This window comes from Archocentrus centrarchus, chromosome 10, assembly GCF_007364275.1.
Source record: "Archocentrus centrarchus isolate MPI-CPG fArcCen1 chromosome 10, fArcCen1, whole genome shotgun sequence".
Taxonomy (NCBI): domain Eukaryota; kingdom Metazoa; phylum Chordata; class Actinopteri; order Cichliformes; family Cichlidae; genus Archocentrus; species Archocentrus centrarchus.
The window spans coordinates 10935643-10962480 of NC_044355.1; the positions used below are offsets into that span (position 1 = coordinate 10935643).

A 26838-nucleotide genomic window follows, 5' to 3' on the forward strand; every position below is an offset into this window, starting at 1 on the left:
ACACTGGTTTGCGCAATAATAACTCAAATAGCCACTTGTTACAACCAAGGTATGGAGAAGAGCATCTCTTAACACAACTCATCAAACCTTGAAGCAGATGGGCTACAGCAGTAGAAGACCACACCAGGTGCCACTCCTGTCAACTAAGAACAGGAAAGTGGGGCTACAATTTGCAAAGGCTCACCAAAACTGGACAACAGAAGATTAGAAGAACATTGCCTGATCTGATGAGTTATAATTTATTCTGTAACATTTAGATGGTAGGGTCACGACATGGCATAAACACCATGAAAGTATCATCTTCCCTTGTATTAGCAGGTCAGGCTGGTGATGTAATGGTATGTGGGATATTTTCTTTGCACACTTTGGGTCCCTTAGTATCAACTGAGCATCATTTAAACACCACAGCCTACCTGATTATTGTTGCCGACCATGTCAATCCCTTTATAACCACAGTGTTCCTACCTTCTCATGGCTGCTTCCAGCAGAAAAACACACTGTGTCACAAAGCTCACACAATCTCAAACTGGTTTCTTCAACATGACAATGAGTTCACTGTACTCAAATGGCCTCCACAGTCATCAGCTCTAAATTTTACAGAGTACATTTGGGATGTGGTGTAATGAGAGATTATTATATAGGCTTACAGGCACTTTTACTGTTACTAACTAATCTATATATTTTTTTAAATGATCATACTATTTATTTTATGATCATGTGATTTTCTACTTGTTCTTTAACTTATATTTATGTCACTGATGATGTTGTATTTCATCTTGTTCATCATTTATGAATATGTGCACATTTGTATAAGAATTTCTTGTCTTGTATATTGATATTTGTGATCCCATCATCAGGATTAGATGTGTATATATAGGCTGTGTTTTGTAATGCTCTCTATGTCTGAGGAAGGGCAGTTGTGCCTGAAACATCACATGTGTAGTGATCTCCATTAAAGTTGTTTAGGAGGCATATCTGGTGAGTGGACTCTACTTCAATTTTCCTAGTGCAATGGGAGATTACACATTATAGATGTGCAACCAACAAACCAACAAAAAGTCACTGTATGATGCTGTCATGTCAATATGGACCAAAATCTCTGAGGAATGTTTCCAGCACCTTCTTGAATCTATGCCATGAAGAATTAAGGCAGTTCTGGAGGCAAAAGGGGGTCTAATTTTTTCCACCTGGTTATGGATATTACTTTTAGACTGATTCTTATCTGAATGGGTGAGCAGTAATATTCAGAAACTTATAAAGTTAGAAGGCCCATTAGTCTACTTTACTTTGAAGTTACTTTACCTGCCACAACTCACCCACTGATTAATAGAACCCCTTGTTTTATAGTATTCAGAAAGGATATGGAGCATTATTTTAAATTACTTGATGATTCAACAAATCAAAAGGCTATCAAAACTTTAAATTTATGTTCCCCTTTTAACCTTATTCTTTAATGTAGATAACCCCTGGCTCACTTGGGTCATTTGTTTGTTCGTTTTTTGTTTTCTTGTATACTGTTCACTGTATAATTGTATTTTTGAAACTCAATAAATTCTTTTTGCCCCCCGCCCCCCGGAAATAACAAACAAAAGAACACTATTTTCTCTTCCTTTTGTCGCCATCTATCGGCCTCAGCGGGTAACCTGTCCAAAACTGATTCTCACCTAATGGTTTGTGGCTTCCTTTAAATGAGCCAGATCTGTAGATTTCCAACAGTAAAATAAACAGAGCCAACGGTATAAAAGTGGATTTTACAGCCGTTTCTGTAATTATACGGTTTGTTTTTGGAATTGTCCGTCCTGCATAACAATCCGACTAGAAACACGGGTTGTGTGTGTAGTGGAAGTGCTACCCGGATGTTTAGCTACATGTGGTTTTCGTTAGCAACCCCAAACCAAATATAAACAGAGCTGATTTGTTTGTTCACAGATGGACGGTGTGCCTTGCATTCGTGTACCTCAGTGTCAGGCGCAGCAGTTCAGGTAAACCCCTATCTAGTCATTACTATCGAAATGAGCTAGCAGTTAGCGCTTGGTCCACAGCAGCTGAGTGATGTGAACAGAGACCCTGTTTTCTATAACTCTCGGAAATAATTTTGACATATTTATTATTTAATATGTATCTTATTCCACAGGAGGTCGCTACAGTCCAGAGGTGCTTTGGACCTGAGTTTGAGTTTAGTGAAAGACTCCGATGGGACAGTCCTCTTGCCCATTTTACCAACCTGTCTGTCTCAGCTTGATCTTCAGTCTCTCAAGACCACTGTGGCTTCAGATAGTGCTTTTGAAATAGTTTGGAGTAAGGTAATTAAAGTTAAACCAATTATTAGTAGCAGCAAGCTTTAGGATGCTGCAGCTTGAAATTTAATACTGGCTTTTCTCTGAATTTCCTGATTTCTGTCCTGCTTTGACCACAGACTGATCTGCAGTCAAAGAAAGAGAAAGGAAGGGCGAGTGGTAATAAGCTGGAGAAAATCCTACAGAAGCTGTTGGAGTCTCGTGGTGAAAGATGGACAGAAGAGCTGAAGAGAGACCTCCCTCGCAGTTTCCAGCAACATGGAGACCTAGTCGTGCTGGGAGATAGCTGTTTTGTCCTGCCATTATGGAAGAAAATGGGTACTGTCCTCAAACTGGATCACACTTTGCTTTAGCACTAAATATAGAGAGCAATTCACAAGGATGTTCACAGGCTACTTTTTAAACTCGTTTAGATCAACAGTTATGGAGTGTTGTGGTCAGAGGGCTGGGTGCAAAGCGCCTGGCAAAGATGAGGAGAATTTCAAGAGATGGATTTAGATCTCCTGAGGTGACGATGCTGCTAGGAGAGCACAGCTGGGTCAAACATATAGACAATGGCATTAGGTAATAATCAGTCACAGTCTCCCATTCTTAGGGACATGCTTATTAATCTAAAGCACATGTGAAACTCCTAATATCTGCTTCACATTTGTTTCAGTTATGAGTTTGATGTTACCAAGTGCATGTTCTCAGCTGGAAACATAACCGAGAAGCTCCGAGTGGCTGGATTTGACTGCAGAGGGGAGATTGTGGTGGATTTATATGCAGGTAATAAAACTGGAAAATGTGCTATATGAACACAACAAACTGACTCTGTAGTAGATGTCACCTTTTGAAGGTTAAAAGGACCCATTTAAGTAGATATGAAATAAAGTTGTAGACTGAGGTCCTTTTCTTGGACTTTGAATTAATTGCAGTTTACTGCCCATGTTCTCTTCTTCTTACAGCTTTATGCTACCTAAAAATAGCTAAATTATTCTATATTGTTGTGCGACCATCACATTTGTGTCTTATTTCAGGTATTGGATACTTCACTCTCCCATATCTGGTGCATGCAAAGGCCAGTCACGTTCACGCCTGTGAGTGGAATCCTGACGCTGTCGAAGCTTTGCAGAAAAACCTCAAGGCAAATGGAGTGTCTGACCACTGCACGATTCACCAAGGAGATAATCGTCAAGTAAAGTCCATCAAATCTATATGTCTTATGTGGCATGTGTTGTTTATGTACTACAACTTTAGATTGGTCCACCAGCAAATGATTGCTTTACTGCAGGACTGAAAGTGCTGACTTACCCCCATCCAGTGGTAAAAGATGATCCCCCTCACCATCAAGCATTCATTTTATGCAATGAAAAAAGCTTCTATATCTAGATAATTACAGATTTGGCAGCCATAGACAAAATAAGTTTAAAATGTTGAGTGGAGTTTAAAAAAAAATAAAAAAATAATAATAATAATGAGTCTGTTGGAGTCATCTAGAATTCTGTGAAAAATTAAGTGCACCCCATGATTCAGTAGCTTGTAGACCCACCTTTAATAGCAATAACAAGTAAGTTTTCTGTATGTCTTTATCAGTCTCTTACATTGTTTTGGAGAAATCTTGGTCCACTCTTCTTTACATTGTTGTTTCAATTCATTGAGGTTTGCCGGCATTCATTTTATGCACAGCTCTCTTAAGGTCCTGCCACAGCATTTCAGTCAGGTTGAGGTCTGGACTTGTAACACCTGGATTCTTATCTTTTTCAACCATTCTGTTGTAGATTTGCTGCTGTATTTTGGAGTCATTGTCCTGCCCCATGACCCAGTTTCAGCCAAACTTTCACTGTCAGACAGATTTGACTATTGAATACTTTGGTATACAGAGGAGTTCATGGTCAGCTCAGTGACTGCAAAACAAACCCAAATCATCACCCCTCCACTACCATGCCTAACACTTGGTATGTGGTGTTTGTGCTGATATGCTGTGTTTGGTTTAGTCTAAATGTGGTGATGTGCATTATGCCCAAACATCTCCACTTTGGTTTCATCTGCCAAAGGACATAGCTCTAGAAGTCTTGTAGTTTGTTAAGACGCATCTCTGCAAACAACAGCCATGCCGAGAGAAGAAGCATTCTCCTGGAATCCTTTCCAAGCAAGTCATACTTGTTCAGTCTTTTTCCAACTGTGGCATCATGAACCTTAAAATTTAGCATTCTAACCGAGGCCTGCAGAGTGTGAAATGTAGCTTGTGGATTTTTAGCAGTTTCTTTGATCATTGCAGTCTGACCCTGAGGTGAATTTGCTGGGACATTCACTTTTGGGAAGATCAGGGTATTGTGTTAACACACATCTGAAAGTGCAGTTGAGTTTAGCAGCACTTCAATGCTATTTACCTTCTTAATTCCTGTGGAAGCAGTAAGGATGTACTTAGTTTTTACAGGACTGCACAGAGTCCTGAGACTGTAGTTTTTATTAGAGGTGGACTTACCTTTGATACATTTGTAACAGACTAAAATTTGAAATATTTCATATTTCTATTTTATTGTGCTTTTACTAGACAAATCAACAGAACAGATATAAACAAGCCATCATTGATGATAATAACATTAACAAATTTCAAGAGTTACACCCCCACCCACTACCTCAACTGTCCTTAAAGTTGTGCAAAATCAGTTTCATAGCAGCAGATCAAAAAGTTGGTGTCTTTTTTAAACTACAAATTTATAACAGAGACTTAATTTTCAAATTTAAAGCAGTTTTCATAGACTCAAAGCAATCAAACAATCACCTTTATCGCAAGGGGAAAAACAGATATGTTATACAAGTTTTTGGAAACATCTCCTTTTGTCTAACTTTTGTTTTTCCAGCTCCAGCTGTGTGACATTGCTGACCGGGTGAACCTGGGTCTTATACCAAGCTCTGAGGATGGCTGGCCTGTCGCCTGTCGACTGCTGAGGAGAACAACAGGAGGTGTTTTACACATACACCAGAACATTACCTCGCCATTACGGAACACTACAGCCAGTGATGCCATCCAGAAGGTTTCTAGGAAAAAAGCAGACAGAGAGGTGTGGCAGGCCTGGGCTGATGACACAGCGAAGCACATTGTTTCTCTTTTAAGGGACCGCACTGGCACACTGTGGAAAGCAAACATCCAGCACATAGAGCACGTTAAGTCATATGCACCTCATGTTCACCATGTCGTGCTGGACTTGGAGTGCAGGCCTTCCTGAGAAAGTAATCACCACAGATACTTAATAGACACTGTGGCGTTCGACAAACAGAAGTTTCGGACCAAACCCTACACAAGCTGGTTTAATCATTTGTCAGGCTGTGACAAACGAACCGCAACCTTTATTTATCCAGAGGCTTGTACTACAAAGCAGGATTAGTGGCTTAGCAACGTGACTTCAGGGTTAACTCTGGATCTTCGCTGTTGCGAAGGTGGCTCATTTCTTACTTGGGGTACATTGCCATGGTAACTTATGCTGCAGATCTGAGCAGGTTATGCACAAGATAGGAGATCATCACATGTGAAACACTACAGTCCGACCACTTCTCTGGAAAATGGCATCACTACTCGTTGAAAAGCCCATGGACTCCCTGCACAGGTATTAGAAGGGTCTGTAGTTTTTGTATTTCCCCAGTGAAGTGTAGAAATGTTGGCTGCAAGCAGTTCTAAAACATATTTATAAACCTTAATATTGTAATATAACCCTAGAACAGAGCACCAAAGCCTTGTACTAGATTTAAGTTACAGATTTGAATTGAAGATGTTAGTGTAGGTTCTCGGTGATCCAGCCCATGGTAGTCTCGAGCTCCTAGAAGAAGGCAACTGGACTTCTTTAGTTTCGTGAAGATGTTTCACCTCTAATCCAAAAAGACCTCCTCAGTTCTAAAACAACTGGCGTAGAGTCCCAGATTTTTAACCCCTAGTGGGCGGTGCCCCCTTGAAGATGGTCCTGAGAGTTGTTGACCTACTATTAGTCATGTGACCAAAGGTGTGGGTCCTTAACATCACTGGGGCTGACAGGGGAAATCTCTGTAAGACATTGCCCCACTCCACCGTCATGAGCTATTGAGGTCACCTCAGGCAAGGTGTGAGCGGGGGTTGAAACACTGCAGGTGGCTCATAGTTGGTGCTGTAAGCCACTACCTCTGTTCAGTGATAGTTGTTCACGGTGCACATAGATGGCCTCCTTTACTCTTTACCATCTGTCCTCTCATTCCAAAATGTGAACATATGACTCTCTTTTGAGGATGCCATTCTCCTTTAGGTGCAGGTGTGCCATGTCTTGTCCTGATGAGCTGGCTCTCTTGTGTTGTGCTATGTATTTGCGGAGTTGTTTTTTGGTTTATGTAAAGGTCTGAGTGAGAAATTGACTTGCTTTCTTTTTAAGTACTCAAGACGTTAGGTTGCCTCAGAACACTTTGTTGTTGTGTGTTGGTGCTATATAAATAAAATTGAATTGAATACATTTCTTTTTTGTTCTTTTTGGTTATTTACTTACTCTGTTTAAGAAGAAAGAATAAGACTAAAATCATCAAACGTCAGCCTGTTAATTTAACAGAATGTGTAGTTGCAATAAGTCAGATTCTCTCATGTCTTGGAGCTGTAATATTGATAAATCTGTTAACTTACACAGTGGGCTGTTTATATATTATTTTTCCAGTCTTGCTGACCACAGTACTGAAAATGTGCACACATTCATTCACTTTTTCTGTTACAGCTGCTTTGTCTGCAGGAGCTGTAATGCTGTATTGTATGCTTCTGACATTGTAGTTTGCTCATCTTCTTAAAATACGCATTCTTTTGCCAGTAGACCTGTTCATGTTAGTTGATTGGACATATGCTAAAAACACCACCTCTTTCAAGTGAATATGCTCGTAGGTGGATTATGGGAAATACTCGTCTTGTGGACGATGTAGGGAGACAGATCCTGGTATGTTGAACTTTGTAGTACAGGCTTTAGGTTGCCTACCTCACTTTTATGCAAAGGGCTTATGACCAATGCTGGGAATTCCTCATACATGGGAATTAGTTGCAATCCCCAATCCTTATCACGAGGTGCACCAAAATCACAGCGTTACCCGCTGGCCAATTGACAGTCCGGCTGTGCCTTGCTCAAGAGCAACTCAAGTGTTGCGTTGGACTATTTCTCTCAAGTTTTTAATTACTAATCCCTTTGAGGGTGGCTGCAATGAAAAGCTGTACACTTCTCTGTTATCATCACAGTTATTTTACAATATTCTCATATCTGGCAGGATTGTGAACCTCTATGAGAAGTTTTAAAAAGACATGTCATGTAAAGATGTAGTACTTTCCTTGATCAGTATGTTTTACTGTTGATCTATAGATGAGTGACAGATAAAAGGATTAGCCTGACTAAATGTGTGTAGAATGCGATTTTTTTTTCATACATGCATAAGTTATATGAATCATATGATTTGGCCTTTTACAGGCATCAGGTCAACCCAATTGAGTAGATACAGGAGATTAGCGCCTTAATAAGGCAGTATCATCTGGAAGATTGGGGTCCAACCTTCCAGGAGAAATCAATGCCTTGGAGCAATGAAGCTAATCGGGCAGTTTGTGGCACCTCAGTATGTTATTTTTCCTTTTTCTATATGAGCTTATTGCTCCATTCTGTATTTATGAACTTCTTTGTGTTAATAATATTGGAGGCCTTAACTTGCATCAAAGTCATGGTGTAGTTAATAGAAGGGTAGCACAGCTTGCTTTAATCATTTAGATTTATTAGGTTTGGCTTAGACTGAGGTCACTACCACCACCCAGTAATCAAATAGAAAGGAAAACAAACACAAAAAGAAATGTACTAAAAATGTATTTATGCAGGGAAATGTGGGAGTAAACGTAAGAGACTATTCTCTTTTTTTAATAACCAAAAATGTATTTATTTCTACATTTACTTATACTTAAGTCATTTTTTGGCATTTATACTAAAATAAGACATGAAACAATACAAAAAAAAAAAAAATTCTTCCAAAAGGATGTATTTTTTATTTAAATTAAAACAGCTGCTTCAGACTTCAGACAGCTTTTGTTAGAGAGCACTTGCTTTACAGTCTGTTCTTCTGTGGCTGTGCCCCAATAACTAATAAATAGCCTGGTATTTAAAGTATGTATGCAAACTACCCCCTCTGACCTCTTTCTCTTACATTTCACACGTTTACGTGCAACTTTTTTCATGTCAGACGCAAGACGAAAAGACCATATCCATGCACTTCCCATTGTTCCAAGTTTCCAAGGATGGAAAAGAAAAAGAAAAAAAAAAAAAACAGCTTGGGGGTTGAAAAGGAACCAAGATATCGGTGAGATTTTCCACACCCAGTCCTCCTGTGGTAAATAGAGCAAGGGAAATGCACCTGTCATGGAAAAAGCGGAGAGAGAGAGGCGCTCCTCAGCGGCAAACTTTACTTATCTTCCGCCACAAAGTAAACAAGGAGAAGGAGCAAAGGAAGGAGGCTCGGGCATGGTTATGGTCGTAGTCACGAAGCAGAGTGAGTACAGCTGTGCGTACCTACGCGGCGGCGGCGGCGTAATTATGAATGCGCGGTTAGCTTGCGTGCTGCTGCTGCTGTTTACAGCTTTGGTTGTATTTTCTCTCAGGAGCGACTTGCTAGTCGTGTAGCGGCCGGTCTCCTTCGACTTATAACAACAGGTGTGTTTAATTTCCTTTAATTAATCCTTTCATTATTAAACTCTTTACAGCGGGGGAAAGGGGGGGGACTCCTGAAGCGCCTTAAAAAAAACAAAGAAACAAAAAACAACCCCAATAACGTTAATTTAACGTTTTGTTAAGGAGCCGTTAGCGGCGCATAGTCGAGTTTTTTTTTTTTTTTTTTTTTTTAACTGTTCAAATCTGTATTTGAAACGCTGTAAAAGTTTACATTTTGTACAAATCTGTCGACGTTGTCATTTGTCAGCCTATCAGTTGCAATCTTTAACTTTTTTAAGACTGTTCCCTCTTCTGTTTGATTTTCTCCAAGGATCAGTTGCTGCCCTTACTCAGAGTATTGACCATTTCCTTGAAGCTTATTATCTAAGTTGCCCTGTAGGTATTCTTCAACCCCTGCTGTAATAATAGCAGGCTCCAGGCATTCAAACAATAAGGAAAAAGTTATCACGTTTTACATGCAGGCTTAGAAACAGGCGCTTTCTCACTGCTGGTCTCACTTAGGGGAAGATTTTCCTCTTGCTTAAATTACCCTGGAGGGGGTTTAAATGGAATATTAAGTTTCAGATGGGAACGTGACAGATGACAAGGTTGATGTTGGGATTTAATTAATGTTCCGGCTCCTGAACTCCACCCTGCTCTCTGTATCCTTAGAGGGTGGGAACCCTGCACGATAGCCAAGTTCATGCTGTCTTTTGCTTTGACCGGGGCAGAGGCATTCTGTGGGATTTTAAAATCCTCACTTCCTGGTTCTTCTTTAGCTTGTTTGGAACAAGTTACTGGCCGAAATAATTACAAGGTCCTTTCATGAAATAGAAAGCATTCCTGGTGGCTTTATCAATATTCCCACTGGGCAGTCTTTGCTTTGTGTCCTAAAGTTTGCTGTACCTGCTGCCGTGAGATTTAAATAATCTAATGAGGAATCTCCAGCTGAGTTATGCAGGATGGCATACTGGCAGCTGGGGCTTCCATGCATGGAGGCCAACAGGAAGAAGGAAAGTTTACTCAGTCCTCCACCAGTTATTTGTTTAAAGCCACATAAACACAACTGTTTCTGTCTGGCTGTACTGTCGCTGCAGGGAATCAAGTCACTAAGTTCCTGTTTTCACTGAAGGGCTCTGCTGACCGTGCATTACAGGAGACCATAGTAGAGCCAGTTACAAAACTTTTTGCATAAACATTTTCAACTCCTGATGTTCTTGCTTTGTCCACAGGGATATCTCAATGTGAAAGCGACTTGATTGAGCCAGTTCACCTGCACTAAGCGTTCTTGGATACAGTCACGATGCCCGAGGCTGCCGACATGATAAACTTTGGCTTCCTGACTGAATCCGAGCAGGAGCTGATCCTGCAGGTGCTGCAACGGGACGAGAAGCTGAGGCAGGCTGAGGAGCAGCGTGTGCGGTGAGAAAAGGGTCCTTTCTGTTATTTGCCAGTCATAGAAGTACCAAAGTCATTTGATATTTACTGCTATTATTTTTATTAATTTTTTTTAACTGCATTTTATAAGCCATTTCTATTCTTTCTATTATGAGGAGGTTTTTTTTTTTTTTAACTTCATAAAGGCACTCCTTTTTGTTATACTCAACTTTTCAAATAGCTCCTTCTGTATTGTTTTTAGGCTATTTGTTTTGGCATGTTTGACATTTATTATTGCTCGCTGAATCGTTCTGCATCGTTCGTTTTCTACACGTCCGGCCCTGTACAGGGGGTGAATATGCCGAAAAGTATGCATAGTTTAGAAATGGGTATGTGTTTGGCTTTTTACCAGCCCACATGAAAAATAAAAATCAAAGCAAAAATTTGGAAAATGTTCATCAAAACTGCTTAGTAAATATACATACAAATATATTATTATATAAATATAATATTTTAATCTGGATTTTTTTTAAAAACAGTGTCACAGTTATGGGAATTTTTGACCATTTTTCCAGAAGTGCATTTTTGAGGTCAGACACTGATGTTGGACGAGAAGGCCTGGTTCAGTCTCCACTCCAATTCATCCCAAAGGTGTTCTATCGGGATGAGGTCAGGACTCTGTGCAGGCCAGTCAAGTTCTTCCACACCAAATCCGCACATCCATGTCTATATGGTCCTTGCTTTTTGCACTGGTGCACAGTCATGTTGGAATAGGTAGGGGCCATCCCCAAACTGTTCCCACAAAGTTGGGAGCATCAAATTGTCCAAAATATGTTGGTATGCTGAAGCATTAAGAGTTCCTTTCACTGGAACTAAGGAGCCAAGCCAAACTCCTGAAAAACACCCCTTACCCTAATCCCCCCTCCACCAAACTTTACACTTGGCACAATGCAGTCAGACAAGTACTGTTCTCCTGGCAATCACCAAACCCAGACTCGTTCATCAGATTACCAGACAGAGAAGCATGATTTATCATTCCAGAGAACACATCGCCACTGAGTCCAGTGGCAGCGTGCTTTACACAACTGCATCTGATGGTTTGCATTGCACTTGGTGATGTAAGGCTTGGATGCAGCTGTGCAGCCATGGAAACCTATTCCACGAAGCTCTCTACGCACTGTTCTTGAGCTAATCTGAAGGCGACGTGAAGTTAGGAGGTGTGTAGTGATTAATTCTAGAAAAAGTTGGTGACCTCTGCGCACTATGCGCTTCAGCATCTCCTGACCCCACTCTGTGATTTCTACGTGGCCTACCACTTTGTGGATGAGTTTCTATTGTTCCTAGTCATTTCTGTTTTGTTATAATACCACCAACAGTTGACTGGAATATTTAGTAGTGAGGAAATTTTATACCTGGATTTGTTGCACAGGTGGCATCCTATCATGGTGCCAAGCTGGAATTCACCAAGCTCCTGAGAGCGACCCATTCTTTTACAAATGTTATCAGCAGTCTGCATGCCTAGGTGCTTGGTTTTATACACTTGTGGCCATGGAAGTGATCAGAACTCCTGAATTCAGTGGTTTGAAAGTGAATGAGTACCATACTATAGTATAAAAAACATTAAACAGCACTCAGCCCTAGTTTTATGTGCAAAAGACAAATTTACACTAGAAGCTGTGTAGTTATCTTAATTTTATGATGGTTTTTTTTTGTCTGTGTGCACTCCCTTTTTTTTTTTTTTTTTTTAAATCTGGCTCTGCGACAATTGAAAAATTTTGAACTACACTGTGATCACTATTCTCTTTAAGTTCATAAAATAATATTGCGCTCTAACGTGTATGGGAAAACAAATGTTTAAATGCCTGGTTGCTTCATCTGTCTGCGTTCTTTTTGCAGAAAATCAACAAAATATTTACTTTGCCATGTGAGGGTTTAAGTGAAACTGACTGTGTAGTGTTTGTGTCTTTGGCTCAGGAAGTTGAAGACAGAGCTTCAGGATGTTAAGAGGAAAGGGGCCAAACGTGCCAATGAAAGATACAGTCAGTATAGTTGTGGCCGATGCCTGGAGCCTCTAAGCCGACTGACTGTTTTTTCCAGCCAGTGTAAGCTGTGCAATCACAATGTGTGTCGCAACTGCCGAACAGTCCTGCCCGATGGATCCTGGCTATGCAACGTGTGTGCCAAAGAATCGTAAGATTTTTTTTTTTTAATTAATGTATTTATTATTGCAAAGCAAATTGCTTTGAGAATTTTTAGCTGTAGATTTTTCCACATTTTCTACACAAGTGAATATTTGCGGACTAGGATATTGTATGTGAGATTGTCTCAATAATTTAAGGTGGCCATTGTGGCTGAAAAGAAACATTTCAGACCTTGTGTAAAATGCTTACCCACTTTAATAAGGGTTTATGCAGTTCTGAATGCAAATACTGACCAGAAAATATAGTAGTCATTTTATAATCTCATATTTATGTTAAAATATCAGATACTTGTGTGGCATTCCTTTTATAACATACAATTAAAACTTCTTTATTTTTATCTTTATCGGTAATGGTAACACACACACACACACACACACTGGGTAAAAATTAACTTGACTGATTGGTCCATGAGCTTTAAAGTGTGCATTGCCTTATTTTACAGAAATGTGCCCTTTTTTTGAGAAAAATAAAAACACATTTTATACTGGAGTAACAAAACCCCAAAATTCAAGTGGTTTAAAAATGTAGTAGTCTTCTGATGCTGGTGTTATATTGCTTTGCAGGGTTTCTGAGTCTCCTGTCAGTATAAATCGTTCATTCAGATTTTTCTGGTCACCTATGCATACAGCTCATCGTTAATGTAGGATTCTAGTGGCTTGAAAGATACTAAAGGTTTGGCATTTAAAGTTCCCAGATGGCATAGTTCCAGTCAACTGTTTGTCTTCTTGGGTGTTCCCATGTGTCAGGCAGTTCTAGGACACATTAACATTTTTGTGTAACTTGGATGAGTCAGAGAACAACATCATGGAGGTTTTGACCAGCCAGTGGAAGAGCTGCTTTTAGTGTTCATCCAAGTTCAGCAAACACATACAGCAGGTAAAATAAGTATTGAGCATTCCATTAATTTTCTAAGTAAATATTTCTAAAGGTGCTATTGATATGAAATCCTCACCATATGTGAGTAACAACCCATCCAAGCCACACATGCAAAGAAATCAAACCACATATGTCCATAAATTATGTATAATGATGAGAAATGATAGGGAAAAAGTATTGAATATATGAAGAAAAGGATTTACAAAAAGGCACCAGCTGAACTCTATCAGTAATTGGAAAGCAATCCTACCACAATTAATATAAGCTGATTCAGCACCAACTGAAGGCCTATCAAAAGGTGTCTCATTACCAAGATGTCAGATAAGAAACATCTCATGATGGGTAAAAGGAGTGAGCTCTCACAATACCTTTGCAACCTTATTGTTGCAAAACATACTAACACTGGTTACAGAAGAATTTCTAAACTACTGAAGGCTCCAGTGAGCATTGTTGGGGCCATAATCCGGAAGTGGAGAGAACATAATTTCACCATAAACCGGCCACGACCTGGTGCCCCTTTAAGATTTCAGCTTGCACGCTCACCACACAAGACTCCATTGCAAAAGAAAAAAAGCATGTTTAAGTGTATTTAAAGTTTGCTGAACAACATTTAGACTAGCCTGTGAAATACTGGGAGAATATAGCTTAATCAGATGAGACCAACATCAAACTCTTTGGATGCTATAATACACACTATGTTTGGAGGTCAGAAGGCACTGCATATCACCCTCAAAACACCATACCAACAGTGAAGTTTGGAAGTGGGAACGTCATAGTGTGGGGCTGTTTTTCAGTGTACGCCATTGGCACACTTCATATAATTGAAGGAAGGATGAATGGAAAAATGTACCGAGACATTCTTGATTAAAAATCTGCTGCCATCTACCATGAAGATGAAACACGCGTGGACATTTCAGCAAGACAATGATCCTACGCACACAGCCAAGGAAACTCACTTGGTTTCAGAGCGAGAAAATAAAGCTGCTAGAATGACCCAGCCAATCACCTGACCTGAATCCAACTGAAAATCTATGGAAGGAGCTAAACCTCAGAGTTCATGGGAGTCCACAGAACCTTCAGGATTTAAGGAGTGTGTGTATGTAAGAATGAGCCAACCACTCGATGCATGTGACTAGTTTCTCCATACAGGAGAGACGTCTAAATAAATTTCAATAAGGGTGCTCAATACTTTTTCCTTGTCATTTCTCATTATTACACATCATTTATGGAAAGATATGGTTTGATTTCTTTGCATGGATTGGATGGGGTGTAAACATCTGGTGAGAGTTTCATGTCAATAGCACCTTTAGAAATATATTTACTAAGAAAACTGGCGATGTGTTCGACACTTATTTTACCTGTCTACTCATGAATTGCTTTTGAGATTAAGTGATTTGTTGTGGTTTTATTGTGCATGTTAAAAAGGTATTGAGGATCAGCGCCTCATGAGAAGTCCCCCAGCAGCTTGAACCTATAACAGCATAACAAAGGGCTGTTTTAGGGTCAAGTGATTCAGATCTATGAGCTTTATCATAAAGGAATGTTATAAGCCTGGTTTTAAAAGTAGGGAGGGTGTCTGTCTCCTGAACTCAAACTGGGGGCTGATTCCAAAGGAAAGGGGCCTGATAGTTGAAGGTGCTGAAGGAACCAAAAGTAAGCCTGCACTGTAAGAAGAAAGTGCTCTATAGGGATAATCTGATACTAAGAGGACTTGCTGTCAATGTTTTTGGAGTAAAGGCTTCTCAGTGAGTGCTGAGAACAACCTGATAAGGAATTACAATAGTCCAGGTTAGAAGTAATACATTTGTGGACTAGTTTTTCAGCATCATTTTGAGATAGGATGTGTAATTTTGGCCTTATTGAGCAGGTGGCAGTCCTAAAGCTTTGTTTTATGTGTGAGTTAAAGGGCATCCTGGTGAAAAATTACTCCAAAGTTCCTCTCAGTAGTACTAGTGGCAAAGATAGAAAGATCCAGATCCAGTTCCTGGGTAGACCACTTAATTCTGGAGAGTTTTAGGGTTGAGTACAACATGATAAATAACCAAATAATTATGTGAAAAATCACTGTAGGTCTCTCAGACAGCATCGTTGATATTTTTGTCAGCAACGCAGTGTGCAGTATATCTCACCACTCATCTGTTCCTCGTTCTCTTGCAACATTTTCTGCGGACACCAATAGAAACATTTGTGAAAACAGAACTGCTTGTCTTTATTTTAAAATAATTATATACATTATCTGTTGCAAAAAAGTGAAGTGCTCAACATACACAGCTTACAGCATATTAGATATTCGTGAACAAATCTGTTAGTTAACTGATGAGTATTTGTATTGGATTCTAGTGATGTCAAGAAAAGGACGGGCGACTGGTTCTATGATCAAAGGATCAATCGTTTCTTCATGGCACCCGGGCATGACCTAGTGAGAATCTCCCTGAAAAATAAGTCACCATGTAAGTACAGTTAACAGGAAGTAGAACTGTTCAGCTAGTAATATAAACGTCAGTCTGACTGCAGTCACAGCAGTGATGTTCCAGTTCAACAGAAGGAAAAAATTAATTGTTAAACTTGTATGGAATTGAGATTATTTGTTTGTTTATATTTTGGTTCTGTGTTACAGTAAAGAAACGTGAGACAGTGGGAGAAGTTCTGTTGAGTAGTCCTAAAATAAACCCAGATCCTCCCAATTCTGCATCTCTGTCCATGCAGAAACCTCAAGTGGTTGACAAAAGGTGTGCTGTCATCCTTCACATTAGTTTTCTGTTTTTAAAAAATGTTAATTTAACAACTTCTCAACTTCTCAATCTCACATTTTTGTTCAGTCATTCAAGCAGTAATTCTGGATCCATCACTTCAAGGGAGTCAGTTGAATCCAAGAAGAAGGAATTAAAGGTCCACTCAAAGTCGAGTCACAGTGACGCGGAGTCTGCAGAAAATGCCAGTATAGCCAGCATTAAAACTGAGACGGAGTCTGGCCGTGTGACCCCTGAGCAACCAAGGTAAACCCAAGTGTAGCTGTTTTAACAGGTACCACCTACTTTTACATTTGAGACAGGAAGGTCAGCATTTAGACCACCTCTACATGACGTTTAGTTGCTAGTTGAGTGAAGTATTTAGTCTGACATGGTTATAACCAAAGTAGGGTCAGATCATTTCTGAATAGGGAAAGGTGATAAATAAATAACTCTGATGTGATGTGAGAAAGTATAGTAATTACAATTCATTTTTAGTAGGCCTGAAATTATGGATTTCTGCTGAAAAAAGACTTGTTACAGTGGCCAAATAAGCAACAATTAAAGATATGTTGCAGTAAAACACTGCAGTATATTTAGTTCCAAATAACTACCTGTATATAATCCATTTCTAAGGTCTGCTGGTAACAAAAAGACAACATGAATTAAATTCAGCTTTATTTATATCACGCTAGATAACAGAAACATTCATATCAAGGCACTTTATATTGTAAAATAAGGTCCCTTTAATTTGAGGGGGGAATCATGTTTTCTAGTATGTCAAAGTTTCCATCATACCTGACCTTAGACGTTACAATTGTTCTTGTTATTGTCAGTATAATTATGTTGGTGTGTGCTAAAACCTTAGAAATGGGATCATGAACAGCACAACATCCCAACTAAATTGGTAAGCTCAGCTTGGGGCTTGGTTCTAATGCAGTTTTCAGTTTGTATGCTAAGTAGGGTCACAGGTCTCAAATATCCACCTAAGTAATTAAAGTGCTTTTCTGTTCTCGATTTTAAAATGGAGGTCACAAAACTAAAATGAAACAACAATTTGAGGTTAATGGGAATCAGGGATAGGCATCTTTGCAAAACTAAATGTTTTTATATGTATGTCAAAAGCAAAAAGCTCTATATTTTAGTTGTTTTAATGTCCATTTTTGCCAACCAGGAAAGAGAACAGCTTAGTTCGGAGCAGCCCAGTAGGATCCAGTAATTCCAGTAATTCCAGTCTCACAGTCCCCATCGCAGCAGATACTGCCAGCACAGAAACCACCAACACAGAGACCAACACTGTAAGATCTTTTTCATTGTTTGAAATAATTTTATCTTTTTCTTCTCTGACAGTATTTTTTTTCCTAATCACTGTAGGCCCCAGAAGTAAAATCCTACAATTTAAACCCAGAGCTGGATGTTGACAGACTCTTCAAGAAGAGCATCAAACGACCCCCAAAACCTGCAGGTTAGTATCGTCTATTAACATGTACATTGTGTTTTATTTTATTTAAATCTGTATTTATTTGCTGGTGTTAGAGTATGCATCAACGCTGGACCTGCGTGATAAGTGCGACACATCAGAGGTATCAGTTGGCAAAAGGAGCCGTTCTGTACCAGGTTTAGATTTACAGGTGAGTATTGTGTGAGGTGGGGGAGGAAATAAGCTGCTTATATATTATAATGCCACATTAAACTTAATTACCAGGATAGGATTGTTTTTGTCTAATGGACCTTGTTTCCATCTTGCAGCTACGTGAAAGAATCACCAAATGATCCCGCTGTGATTTTTTTTTTTTTTTTTCTCTCCTCAAAACCCCAATGCTACCTCTCCAGTTTCAGAGGGTGTTTAAGTAAATCTAAGAATGCTGTTTGACAGAAAAGGGCAGAAAAAGCGACATTTACAGTTAAATTTTATCCAAAGTAGTTTTCATGGCAGATATCAGGTGTTCAAACCGGATCGCTCACTTTCACAAGAGTGAGTTGCAAAGGCAGGTGAGAGGTGGCAATCTGTTATTTTAATAACTGTGAGCATTTTCACAGCAATTCCCTCAAGGAATACATTCAGGGAGACTAAATCTTGTTTAAGTGATGGAAATAGTTGCATAATAACTATAGCTAAAATCAGATCCATCCGTTTGATGATGATCAACAAACTGTTAAAGCATGGTATTTACAGCTGATATTTGAGACATTTTAACACTTTTTTTGGTGGGTCAAGTCAAACATCTTCCCTGACCTGATTGGAAGTAAGAAGTACTGTGGGTAAACACCTCAGATGCTTTGTTGAAAGCAGATAAATCTGCAGGTTGTAAAAGTGTGTGTGTGTGAGAGAGAGAGAGAGTGATATGCTTGCTAAGTGTTTTTTGTGGTGCCACAGGAAGATGAAGAAGAGGAGGATATCGACAGCTTGGTTAGCTTTCATAGAAGAACGATGGACTCAAATTCCTCCAGCCTGCGCGGTTCAAAGGTAAAGAAATGACAGCTCACAGAACTCGCATTAGTCTGAAGCCTCTTTTGAAGTGCAGCTCATTATGTGTCTCTCAACAGCGCTGATGGTAACTAATCTGAACAAAGATCTTTAACCTCAGGAAATCCTCTAGCAAGTTAGGAAGTGCAAAACTGATGGTGCAAGTCCACCAAAGTGTTTCTATAGTTACCAGAGCCTGAGGGGAAAGCAAAGCTGACACCAACTTGGCTTTAATGCTGTTACCCTGGATTGACAGAACGGCCTGAAGTTTTAATTTAATTTGTTGTCCCTTGTCGTTGTTCTGTATCTTTGTAGAATTTTCTCAATCTGTAGTTTTTGTTCCCTTGTTATTACTTTTTAAAGCATTTATTCTGTTTCTCCAATTATTAACTAAAGTTGAATATTTATCATTAATGAAACTTGAAAGAAATGCAAGGATTGTTAATGATTAATTGTTATCTTGCAGAGCACACTGGGCAGCATGATGAGTCTTTACAGTGAAGCTGGAGACTTTGACAGTGTGGAGGTGAAGGGAGACGTTGTCTTCTCTCTAGCCTACGATGAGCGCAGCCAGAGTCTTCAGGTCTTCGTCAAGGAGTGCCATGAGCTGGCTTATGCTGATGCCTCAAGGAGTCTCTGCAACCCGTAAATATTAAAAACTTTCACTACATAAAAAGCTACTTTGTTTATGGAGCTCCAGTAAGCAAAACTTAAACTTTAAAGCAAAGTGTACTCAAACTTTGACCTTCAGATTACACAGCACAGCTGATTGTGCCTAAAAAGGACACATTTTTCTACTGCACACACACACACACACACACCCCTCAGTAATGTAAGCAAAGCTTTGATCAATGTCGATAAGAGGTTGCTGTGTTTACTGAGTCTCAGTAATCACATCCCAGAGGTGATTAGTTGAGCTTCACAGGAAATTGAGTGTCAACAGACATATTTTTTTTTTCTCTCTCCTCAGGATTTAGTCAGGAAATGCAGCAGACGAGCAGTAATCGTGGCAGGGAGACTCACTGTTTGACATGCTTTTCTGTGTTTGTGTTACAGTTACGTCAAATGTTATCTACTCCCCGACAAATCTCGCCAGAGCAAAAAGAAGACCACCACCAAGAGAAACACTATCAACCCGGTCTACAATGAAACATTAAAGGTGATGATGGGTTATCACTTGCACCTTTCTAACTGCACTATAGCTGCTGATCTTACCCTGTTGACTTAAAGACGCTCCCTTATTAGTGACCTTGCGCCATGTCTGCTGCAAATAATGACCACACCTAAAGAGACCTTAAGGTTGATGTTGACATTGCAGATTAGAATAGCTGCTGTCAAATATTGATTTTAGTTCTGGCTTCCAGTGTAGGGTCAGCTTAAAATATAGTGGCAAATGGTGAAATTAACTAGAAAGATCCATTTCAGCATCCATTTTGTTGTTTTGTTTTGTAAAATATGCCTTTTAATCTGATCGTTTGTGTTCCTGCCCACTTTTAAAGGGCAAAAATGTCAACATTTGTAGGTTGAAGGGGCTGACAGTAGCATTAATGATTTTACCACTTAAACCTAATAAATTATCATTAGAAACTGCTTGGTTATGTTCAGAAACAGATCAGGGTTTGAGTTAAAATAAGGTGGTTACCTTTTTTGGTGGTGGGGGGTGGTGAATATTGCATCATGAAAATGAAAATTTTCTATTTATAAATAAGAAAGATATAGAGCAGCCATTTACCGTGTGGGCTGTGGCATCCTGTTGAGCTGAGAAAGTATAACTGGTGGGCTAAATTAAAAAGAAATGTTAAATGATTTTGAAACAGATAATACATTTATCATTTATTTAAAACTTGCCGTCAATTATTTACATTTTTAAAAGAAACAGGACTAATAGAAGAGCCATATATGCAATCCCCTCCCCCTTTTTTTAAATCCTCATCTCAGATCTTGTCAGTATCAAGAAGGAACTCAAATGCAGAAGAAGTGAAGCTTCTCAAATTTAAATCTGCCATGAAAATTGTCTGTGTCCCAGCCAAACCTTTAATCACAGATGATTTTCCTGGCAGATTTAAATTTGAGAATGCTTGATTGAGAGGATTTCAGATGCAATTTCCAATATAGTTATGTTCTACATTAATCTCTGTTCCAGGATGTTTGTAAAAGCTCCTCAAAGGCAGACCATAGATAATTACCTTTCATTTTATGAGTTGTGAGATAGGCCTTTGACCATCATGTCTGCTCTTTTCTCCTACCAGTACTCTATCAGCCACTCTCAGTTGTCTACCCGTTCCCTCTCCATATCAGTCTGGCATCATGGTCGCCTCAGCCGCAATGCCTTCCTGGGAGAGGTGGAGATTCCCCTGGACTGCAGAGACCTCAACTCCCCACAGGAGGAGTGTATGGCTCTCTTGGCAAAGGTAGATCAGTGAGATTGTGTGGCCTTTGTTAAAGGAGTTTTCTTGTACTTATGTTGCAACTCAACAAAATGCTTTGTTTACCCATGAAGTCTGTTACAGAAGGTACATCTGCGGTGAGCTGAATAGGTGGAGTCTGCACACATTTTAAACTGTGTATCAGAGGCATACGCTCAATGCACCGCCCAGTTGAAGAGCTGAAGGCAGCATGAATGCCTGCCTCAACCAGATAACTAATACAAACAAAATTAGATAATTTTTGTTTCAGAAGTTAAACAATTAAAATACTGATTGTTGGTTTATCTGCATAATGCCTGCAGGTGATTGCTTTGTTGTTTGATTTTTGTGTTTGTTTTTTTTGTCAGCGGTTATTGGCACTTTAACATTAGTTACTTTAAGGTGACACCTCCTTGCACTGGCAAAGATTTTCTTCTATTTAAAACATTTGCTGCTTCCTCACCACTTTAACAACACCACGGTGAAATTTTGTGAATCAGTCAGAAATGACAAATGCATACATTGGTCCAGGTACAATTTTGACTGAAATCACGCTGACTTTTGTAACTCTGCAGAGTTGCATAGTTGCACTGTGAAGGGTCCTTCAACAAAGGAGTAGTGTAGAGATATACCAGGTAACTCCCAGCTTTGTTTAGACTGAAACAGGAGCTTCCTTTTATCATCTGTACTAGTTTATGATTCTATCAAACCTGCTCGAAATGATGTCTCTTCCTGTGTGAATTGCATCATTCAGGCTTTTACAACATGACAATAAACTGCAGTTGTTTGGGCAAAGTCACATGATCACAGAAACCCCCACTGCTGCAGCATCACAAGCTGCAGTTTATGCTGAACGTTTGGTTGCTTGTTCTAAAGAAATTATCTTTGGTTGCATCAGGGGTCACTGTTTGAGGTCTAAGTTCACAAAGTTCAGTATGAAGAAATGTATGAATAACTAAACATTTGCACTTTGTTTACATCCATGCTAGCAGCCTTCCTCTGTAGCTGCATTTCATTAAGACTTACTGGCTCCTGTAGATCAGTGCAATAGTATGAAAACACTAGCAGAAATTAGAATCATGTTAACTATATGCATGTGTCCTTATGCTGGAGACCAAACCAAATGAGGAATATCACCTACAGTGTTTCTCCATAGAGCCAAAGCAGCAAGAGACAATAAAAAGCATAATAAAAACCAGAGTCAGCTGCCCAACTGTCAAACAATTCAGATGAAAGTGACAATATGGATTAGCTGTGAGGACTAGAGCCTGGTCGTTATAGATGTTGGCTCTCGCAGATTTATGGGTTTCAGTTTGCATGTTGCAGATTTGGCTTTGTTATAACTGTCATAACAAATTCAGTTCATCATGAGGATCACAGATGGCAAATGTTTATCTTCCAGAATTGGTCAGTATGTTAGCCCGTGTACTGACTTCTAGTTTTTGTCCAAATATAATCAACTTTTTTTTCCTTCCTTTTTTTTTAAAACAGGCAGCCTCTGTTGTGCCACCTTCAGTTTTTGCTCAGTACAAAGGAGAATTGATTATCTCATTGAAATATATCACACCTAAAAAGCAAACAGCTGAGAAAACCAAAGGTAAAAAAAAAAAAAAAAGATCTATAGTGCATGTTTTTAGCTCTGATTTTGCTTCAAATTTCTGAGTGAGTCTGTTCTTTTCAGACAAAAAAGCTGGGCTGGAGGAAGGAGGAGAGCTGCATGTCCTAATAAAGGAGGCAAAGAATTTGGTGGCAATGAAGTCAGGAGGCACATCAGATAGCTTTGTGAAGGGGTTAGTGATGAGCTATCCACTGCTGTAAACACACAATCTTCAAGCTAGCATTTCTTTTTGAACTAATTTGGTGTTTGTGGTTACACAGCTACTTATTCCCAGCTAAGGCAAAGAGCACAAAGAGGAAGACTGCTGTTGTGAAGAAGAATCTAAACCCCCACTACAATGAAACATTTGTGTATAAGGAGCTGACTCTGGAGCAGCTGAAGGAGATGTGTCTGGAGCTGACTGTGTGGGACAAAGAGGCGATGAACAGCAATGAATTCCTAGGAGGTATCCGCCTCAGTTCTGGAAAAGGTAAACAGTAAAATCTGGCAAGTCCCCAATTTTTTTTTCTTTCACCTGGCTTTCTTAGCTCACATGTGAGATGGCGTATTTAAAATAATAATCCAGATCATTCTCTTTATAGCTGCTTTGTATAGATATTCTGCAAGATTATGTAAAGCCTATTCTCCCAGCAAGTGAACTGAACAGTTATGCTAGAAAAAATTATCTAACATTTGCAGATTACTAGAGTCTGCTACCATTTATTTATTTATTTACCTGTTTCCTCTTGCTGTGGCTTTACCTGTATTTGTTAGTTAAATCTAGTGGGTGTCTTTTTAAAGTTGCATGCTTTCGGGTACAAAATTCCCTCCTGTACCCCTGCTGCATTCCCTGCAGCTCAACAAGGAAAATCAAAGAGGAAAAAATCTGACCTTGGAATATATTTGTTTTAAGAGCTCAGATGGTTTCATGTTAGCTTCAGATCAACTTGTGAATGAAAAACAAGCCCTGGGAATTTCATCTCCCATCTCATGCACTGAGAAGTGAACAGTCAATATAAAAACGCTATCATTACAGAAAACAAAACCTATTAATTGCAATTCAGTGTTCAGTTATTCATTTTGGGCAATGGGACAAGTAAAGTGAAGTGAGCAGATGTCCCCTTTATGTCGGACTGCACAGCATTTCTATCTCTTGTCCTCCTCATCCATCATACTGAGGTACAGATTTTACCTCTAGTTCAACAAATTCAACAATATAAAACTTTTTCTAAGGTCTGGCTGTCATTGAATGGCTGTGAACTGAAGAAAGGCATCAAAAAATTATCTTCTGTCTCTTGTAGCAAGCATCAGGTTTTGTATGATCAGAATTATGTGACGTAGTGATTTTCTCATTTTTGTGAATTTCTGGTTAAAAAAAAAAAATCTTTTTATTTCATTAATATTAAAACAATTAGATGAAGGAAACACATCTGAACACTAAGACATCATTTTAACAAATAGCTTCAGTTTAGGTCGTCTGGCTCTTTTTGTTAAACTCCTTTCTGCACACCTAATACTCACCTAAACTCGGGTTGTTGGGGCATGTCACCCATGGCACTAACAATGATCATGGCACTGTGGAACTGTGGAAGTGGAGTCATACTTAGTGCTGTCTGGAGATGAAGTGGAGGAAGGTCAGGCATTAGAGAAAGAAAGTGAAAGCTCAGAGGAGGGCATACCAGGTTTTAAGCGGCCTGAGGAGGAGCAAAACAACATCCAAAGTCCATTATGGATAAGAAGTACTGTGTAAGCTAGGGCTCTGAAGTTGTGGGATTTGGTTTCTCAGCTGCCATACAGGACACCAGTCTGTGAAGGGAATCATCCTTCCATGGTCTCAGCAGATTGAGGCAGCTTTGTTGCATTCTGTTTAAGAGAGGTCTCACTATCCAGAGAGCTTTATTCTTTTTTTTTTCCCTCATCAGAGAGATCAGCATCATTTGTTCCTTTGACGGACTGCCTAATCTTGAAGAATCTGTCTCGACTTATTGAATTGGCTATAAATAGGAACCAGTAAATTCGGATCCTAGGTTATGAGTCATGCTGTGAACACAGATATGCTGAAAAATGTTTCTTTTGCAGAATGTTTTCAGTTTTAATGCTGCCTTCAGAAATGAGCATTTCCCCGTTTTTTTTTTTTGTTGTTGTTTGTTTGTTTTTTCCCCCTAAAACTTGGTTGCCTATTTTCTGCTTGATGTAATCAGAGAACCACCCGTTTGGTGGTTGTGGTTGTCCTGTTTTCATGTTTCATGCTAAAAAAAACCCCAATTTCAGTATGGATGAAATTTAATTAATAAAGAACATAAAATGTGGAAGCTGCAATTCCCATCATTTTGAAAGAAAGTCTGTGAGCCCATCCCCACAAATGTCACATCAATAGAAAGCCCAGGATCTCCTCTTGACAGACTCAGATTGCCTAAATGGTGCTTGACATAGATTCGTCCCCAACAAAGGACAAAAATTGATTTCAAGGTCTTAGGAGTATAAAACTGGGGGGAAGATATGTGCCCTTGATGGATGCATTACCAATGAAACCCAAATGATTAATAGACAAAAACATAACTGAAATAGCAGTTAAGTTTTAAAGGTTATTGGATTTTTCCTACACACAAGTAAGAAAACCATCCTATAAGACTAAACTTAAGCTTCCTTTTAGACTCATTATATTTAGTCGCCAGGGATTTGGGAAATTTGCATTCACACAAAATGTTCTTAATACATTTAAACTTTTTGTCCCGCGGTTTGTTGTGATCTGGTCAACCTAAAAGCAAGCAATATGTCACACTGTGTTTTTGATCAAGTGTTTTTGAAAGAAGAGGAAAAAAGTTTAGATTCTGGGTGTCTTTTGAATGATTAAAATGAATTTACCATCATCAGAAATAAGGGCATTGATTCTGCACTGACTGTAACTCTAACCCTGCAGGCACCGTAAAAATAGGCAAAGAGGAGATGGAGTTGGACTCGGTTGGAGAGGAGGTCAGTCTCTGGCAGAAAATGATGCAGTACCCAGACTCGTGGGCAGAGGGCACTCTTCCACTGCGTTCCACTATGGGGAAGATGAAGGGCAAATGAGGACAGCACACGCCTGAGACGAGAAGCTGTGTCCTCTGAGACAAACATGGGATTGTGGATTAATTTTGTTTTCTCAGGCTTGTCACAGCAGAACAGGCCGGCCTGTTGAAGTGAGCAGTCACCCACTTTGTTGTCCTGACACTTCACATCTGCTCACACCTGCCCTCCCTGCACGGGGTTCATCTTTAACACAGCCCCCAAACTGCAGATGGGTGTTAACCTTTGAAAATGTGCCAAAGCATCACCACAGCAAATTTATTTTAACACATTCCCCTTATTTTTTTGTTGTTTTTTATTCAGGCTGTATATTTTGTATCTATTCAAAATTGTGCACAGCACTAGGCACTCTTAATTTCTCACAGTTTTCTTTATTTGTGTAGAGTAGTATACTGGTGTGGGAAAACAATTTGCTACAAAGTGGTTATGCAAAATTTCAGGTATTGCATCTAACAAGTTCTGCTTTATTTAATCCATACAGTGCATTTTACATTACTATTTTTATATTTATATAACTTGCATGAGAAGTTTTTAATAAAGATGATAGTCTATTTTAATGTAGATTTTATCTTTGATCACACTCCATTTACCTCAATGCTCTCTTCACCAAATAAAAATAAGCTAAACTCAAAAATATTTGGCTGTCTCCACTTTGCATCATGCCTGAGATAAAAGACAGACGGCATGAAAATGAACTGAAATTTCTTAAAGATGGTAAAAGTATAACTTTCAGAGGAGAAAAGCTCTTATAACCTTTAGAACACAATTATGAGTATCTTTATCAGATTTGACTTGTGATGCTATACATGCAATTTTTATAATGCATCATAAACTGGATAGATGCATTTCAGTATGGAGTGGTGAAACTTGCTTTTAGAAGAACTTCAGTTACATCTAATATGAATCCAGCTGGAAATTATTTAATAACAAAAAAAGAGAATTCATATAAACAAGTGAGTATCTGCATTTGATTTTTTATGCACACGTTGTATTTGCTGGTGTCTCTTACCTCTAATCTTATATGCTAGATTTTCTGTCAAACGCTTTCAGCCCTCAGCACCTGTTTGGCTGATTTAATTCAGAGCAAACAGCACTGACACTTCAGTATTGTTGTAATCACATTTGAACACAAGGAACCGCCACCCTCACCCCCCCCCCCCCCCC

The 26838-nt window shown here is 39.2% G+C and overlaps 2 protein-coding genes across 4 annotated transcripts; both read left to right on the top strand.

Annotated features, from left to right (window-relative positions):
• Nucleotides 1-1631: 1631 nt before the first annotated feature.
• tyw2 (tRNA wybutosine-synthesizing protein 2) lies at nucleotides 1632-6737 on the top strand. Its single transcript, XM_030739458.1, has 8 exons — nucleotides 1632-1670; nucleotides 1930-1982; nucleotides 2135-2303; nucleotides 2417-2615; nucleotides 2711-2861; nucleotides 2956-3065; nucleotides 3317-3474; nucleotides 5144-6737. Exons 1-8 carry the CDS (start codon nucleotides 1668-1670, stop codon nucleotides 5507-5509), a joined length of 1209 nt encoding a protein of 402 aa, XP_030595318.1. The 5' UTR covers nucleotides 1632-1667; the 3' UTR covers nucleotides 5510-6737.
• A 1773-nt stretch (nucleotides 6738-8510) lies between these two features.
• On the top strand, nucleotides 8511-26829 carry sytl4 (synaptotagmin-like 4). Of its 3 annotated transcripts, XM_030739725.1 has the most exons (18): nucleotides 8623-8798; nucleotides 8908-8959; nucleotides 10189-10378; nucleotides 12308-12523; nucleotides 15751-15860; nucleotides 16028-16139; nucleotides 16230-16406; nucleotides 17314-17437; nucleotides 17514-17604; nucleotides 17676-17770; nucleotides 18517-18606; nucleotides 19073-19251; nucleotides 19663-19765; nucleotides 20856-21017; nucleotides 22503-22608; nucleotides 22693-22801; nucleotides 22890-23098; nucleotides 25529-26829. In XM_030739725.1, exons 3-18 carry the CDS (start codon nucleotides 10260-10262, stop codon nucleotides 25675-25677), a joined length of 2151 nt encoding a protein of 716 aa, XP_030595585.1. In that variant the 5' UTR covers nucleotides 8623-8798; nucleotides 8908-8959; nucleotides 10189-10259; the 3' UTR covers nucleotides 25678-26829. The 3 variants fall into 3 exon arrangements, with proteins under 3 accessions (XP_030595587.1, XP_030595585.1, XP_030595586.1); XM_030739727.1 differs by lacking the exons at nucleotides 8623-8798; nucleotides 8908-8959 and adding an exon at nucleotides 8511-8609; XM_030739726.1 differs by lacking the exon at nucleotides 8908-8959.
• Nucleotides 26830-26838: the final 9 nt, after the last annotated feature.

Bases quoted from the DNA above. Each gene is read 5' to 3' on its own strand.
- tyw2 (XM_030739458.1), top strand. The intron at 2,304-2,416 runs GTAATTAAAGTT...CTTTGACCACAG, and splicing joins TTGAAATAGTTTGGAGTAAG to ACTGATCTGCAGTCAAAGAA. The intron at 3,475-5,143 runs GTAAAGTCCATC...TTGTTTTTCCAG, and splicing joins ACCAAGGAGATAATCGTCAA to CTCCAGCTGTGTGACATTGC.
- sytl4 (XM_030739727.1), top strand. From the start codon at position 10,260: ATGCCCGAGGCTGCCGACATGATAAACTTTGGCTTCCTGACTGAATCC. The intron at 17,438-17,513 runs GTAAGATCTTTT...TAATCACTGTAG, and splicing joins CCAACACAGAGACCAACACT to GCCCCAGAAGTAAAATCCTA. The intron at 17,771-18,516 runs GTGAGTATTGTG...GTGGTGCCACAG, and splicing joins TACCAGGTTTAGATTTACAG to GAAGATGAAGAAGAGGAGGA.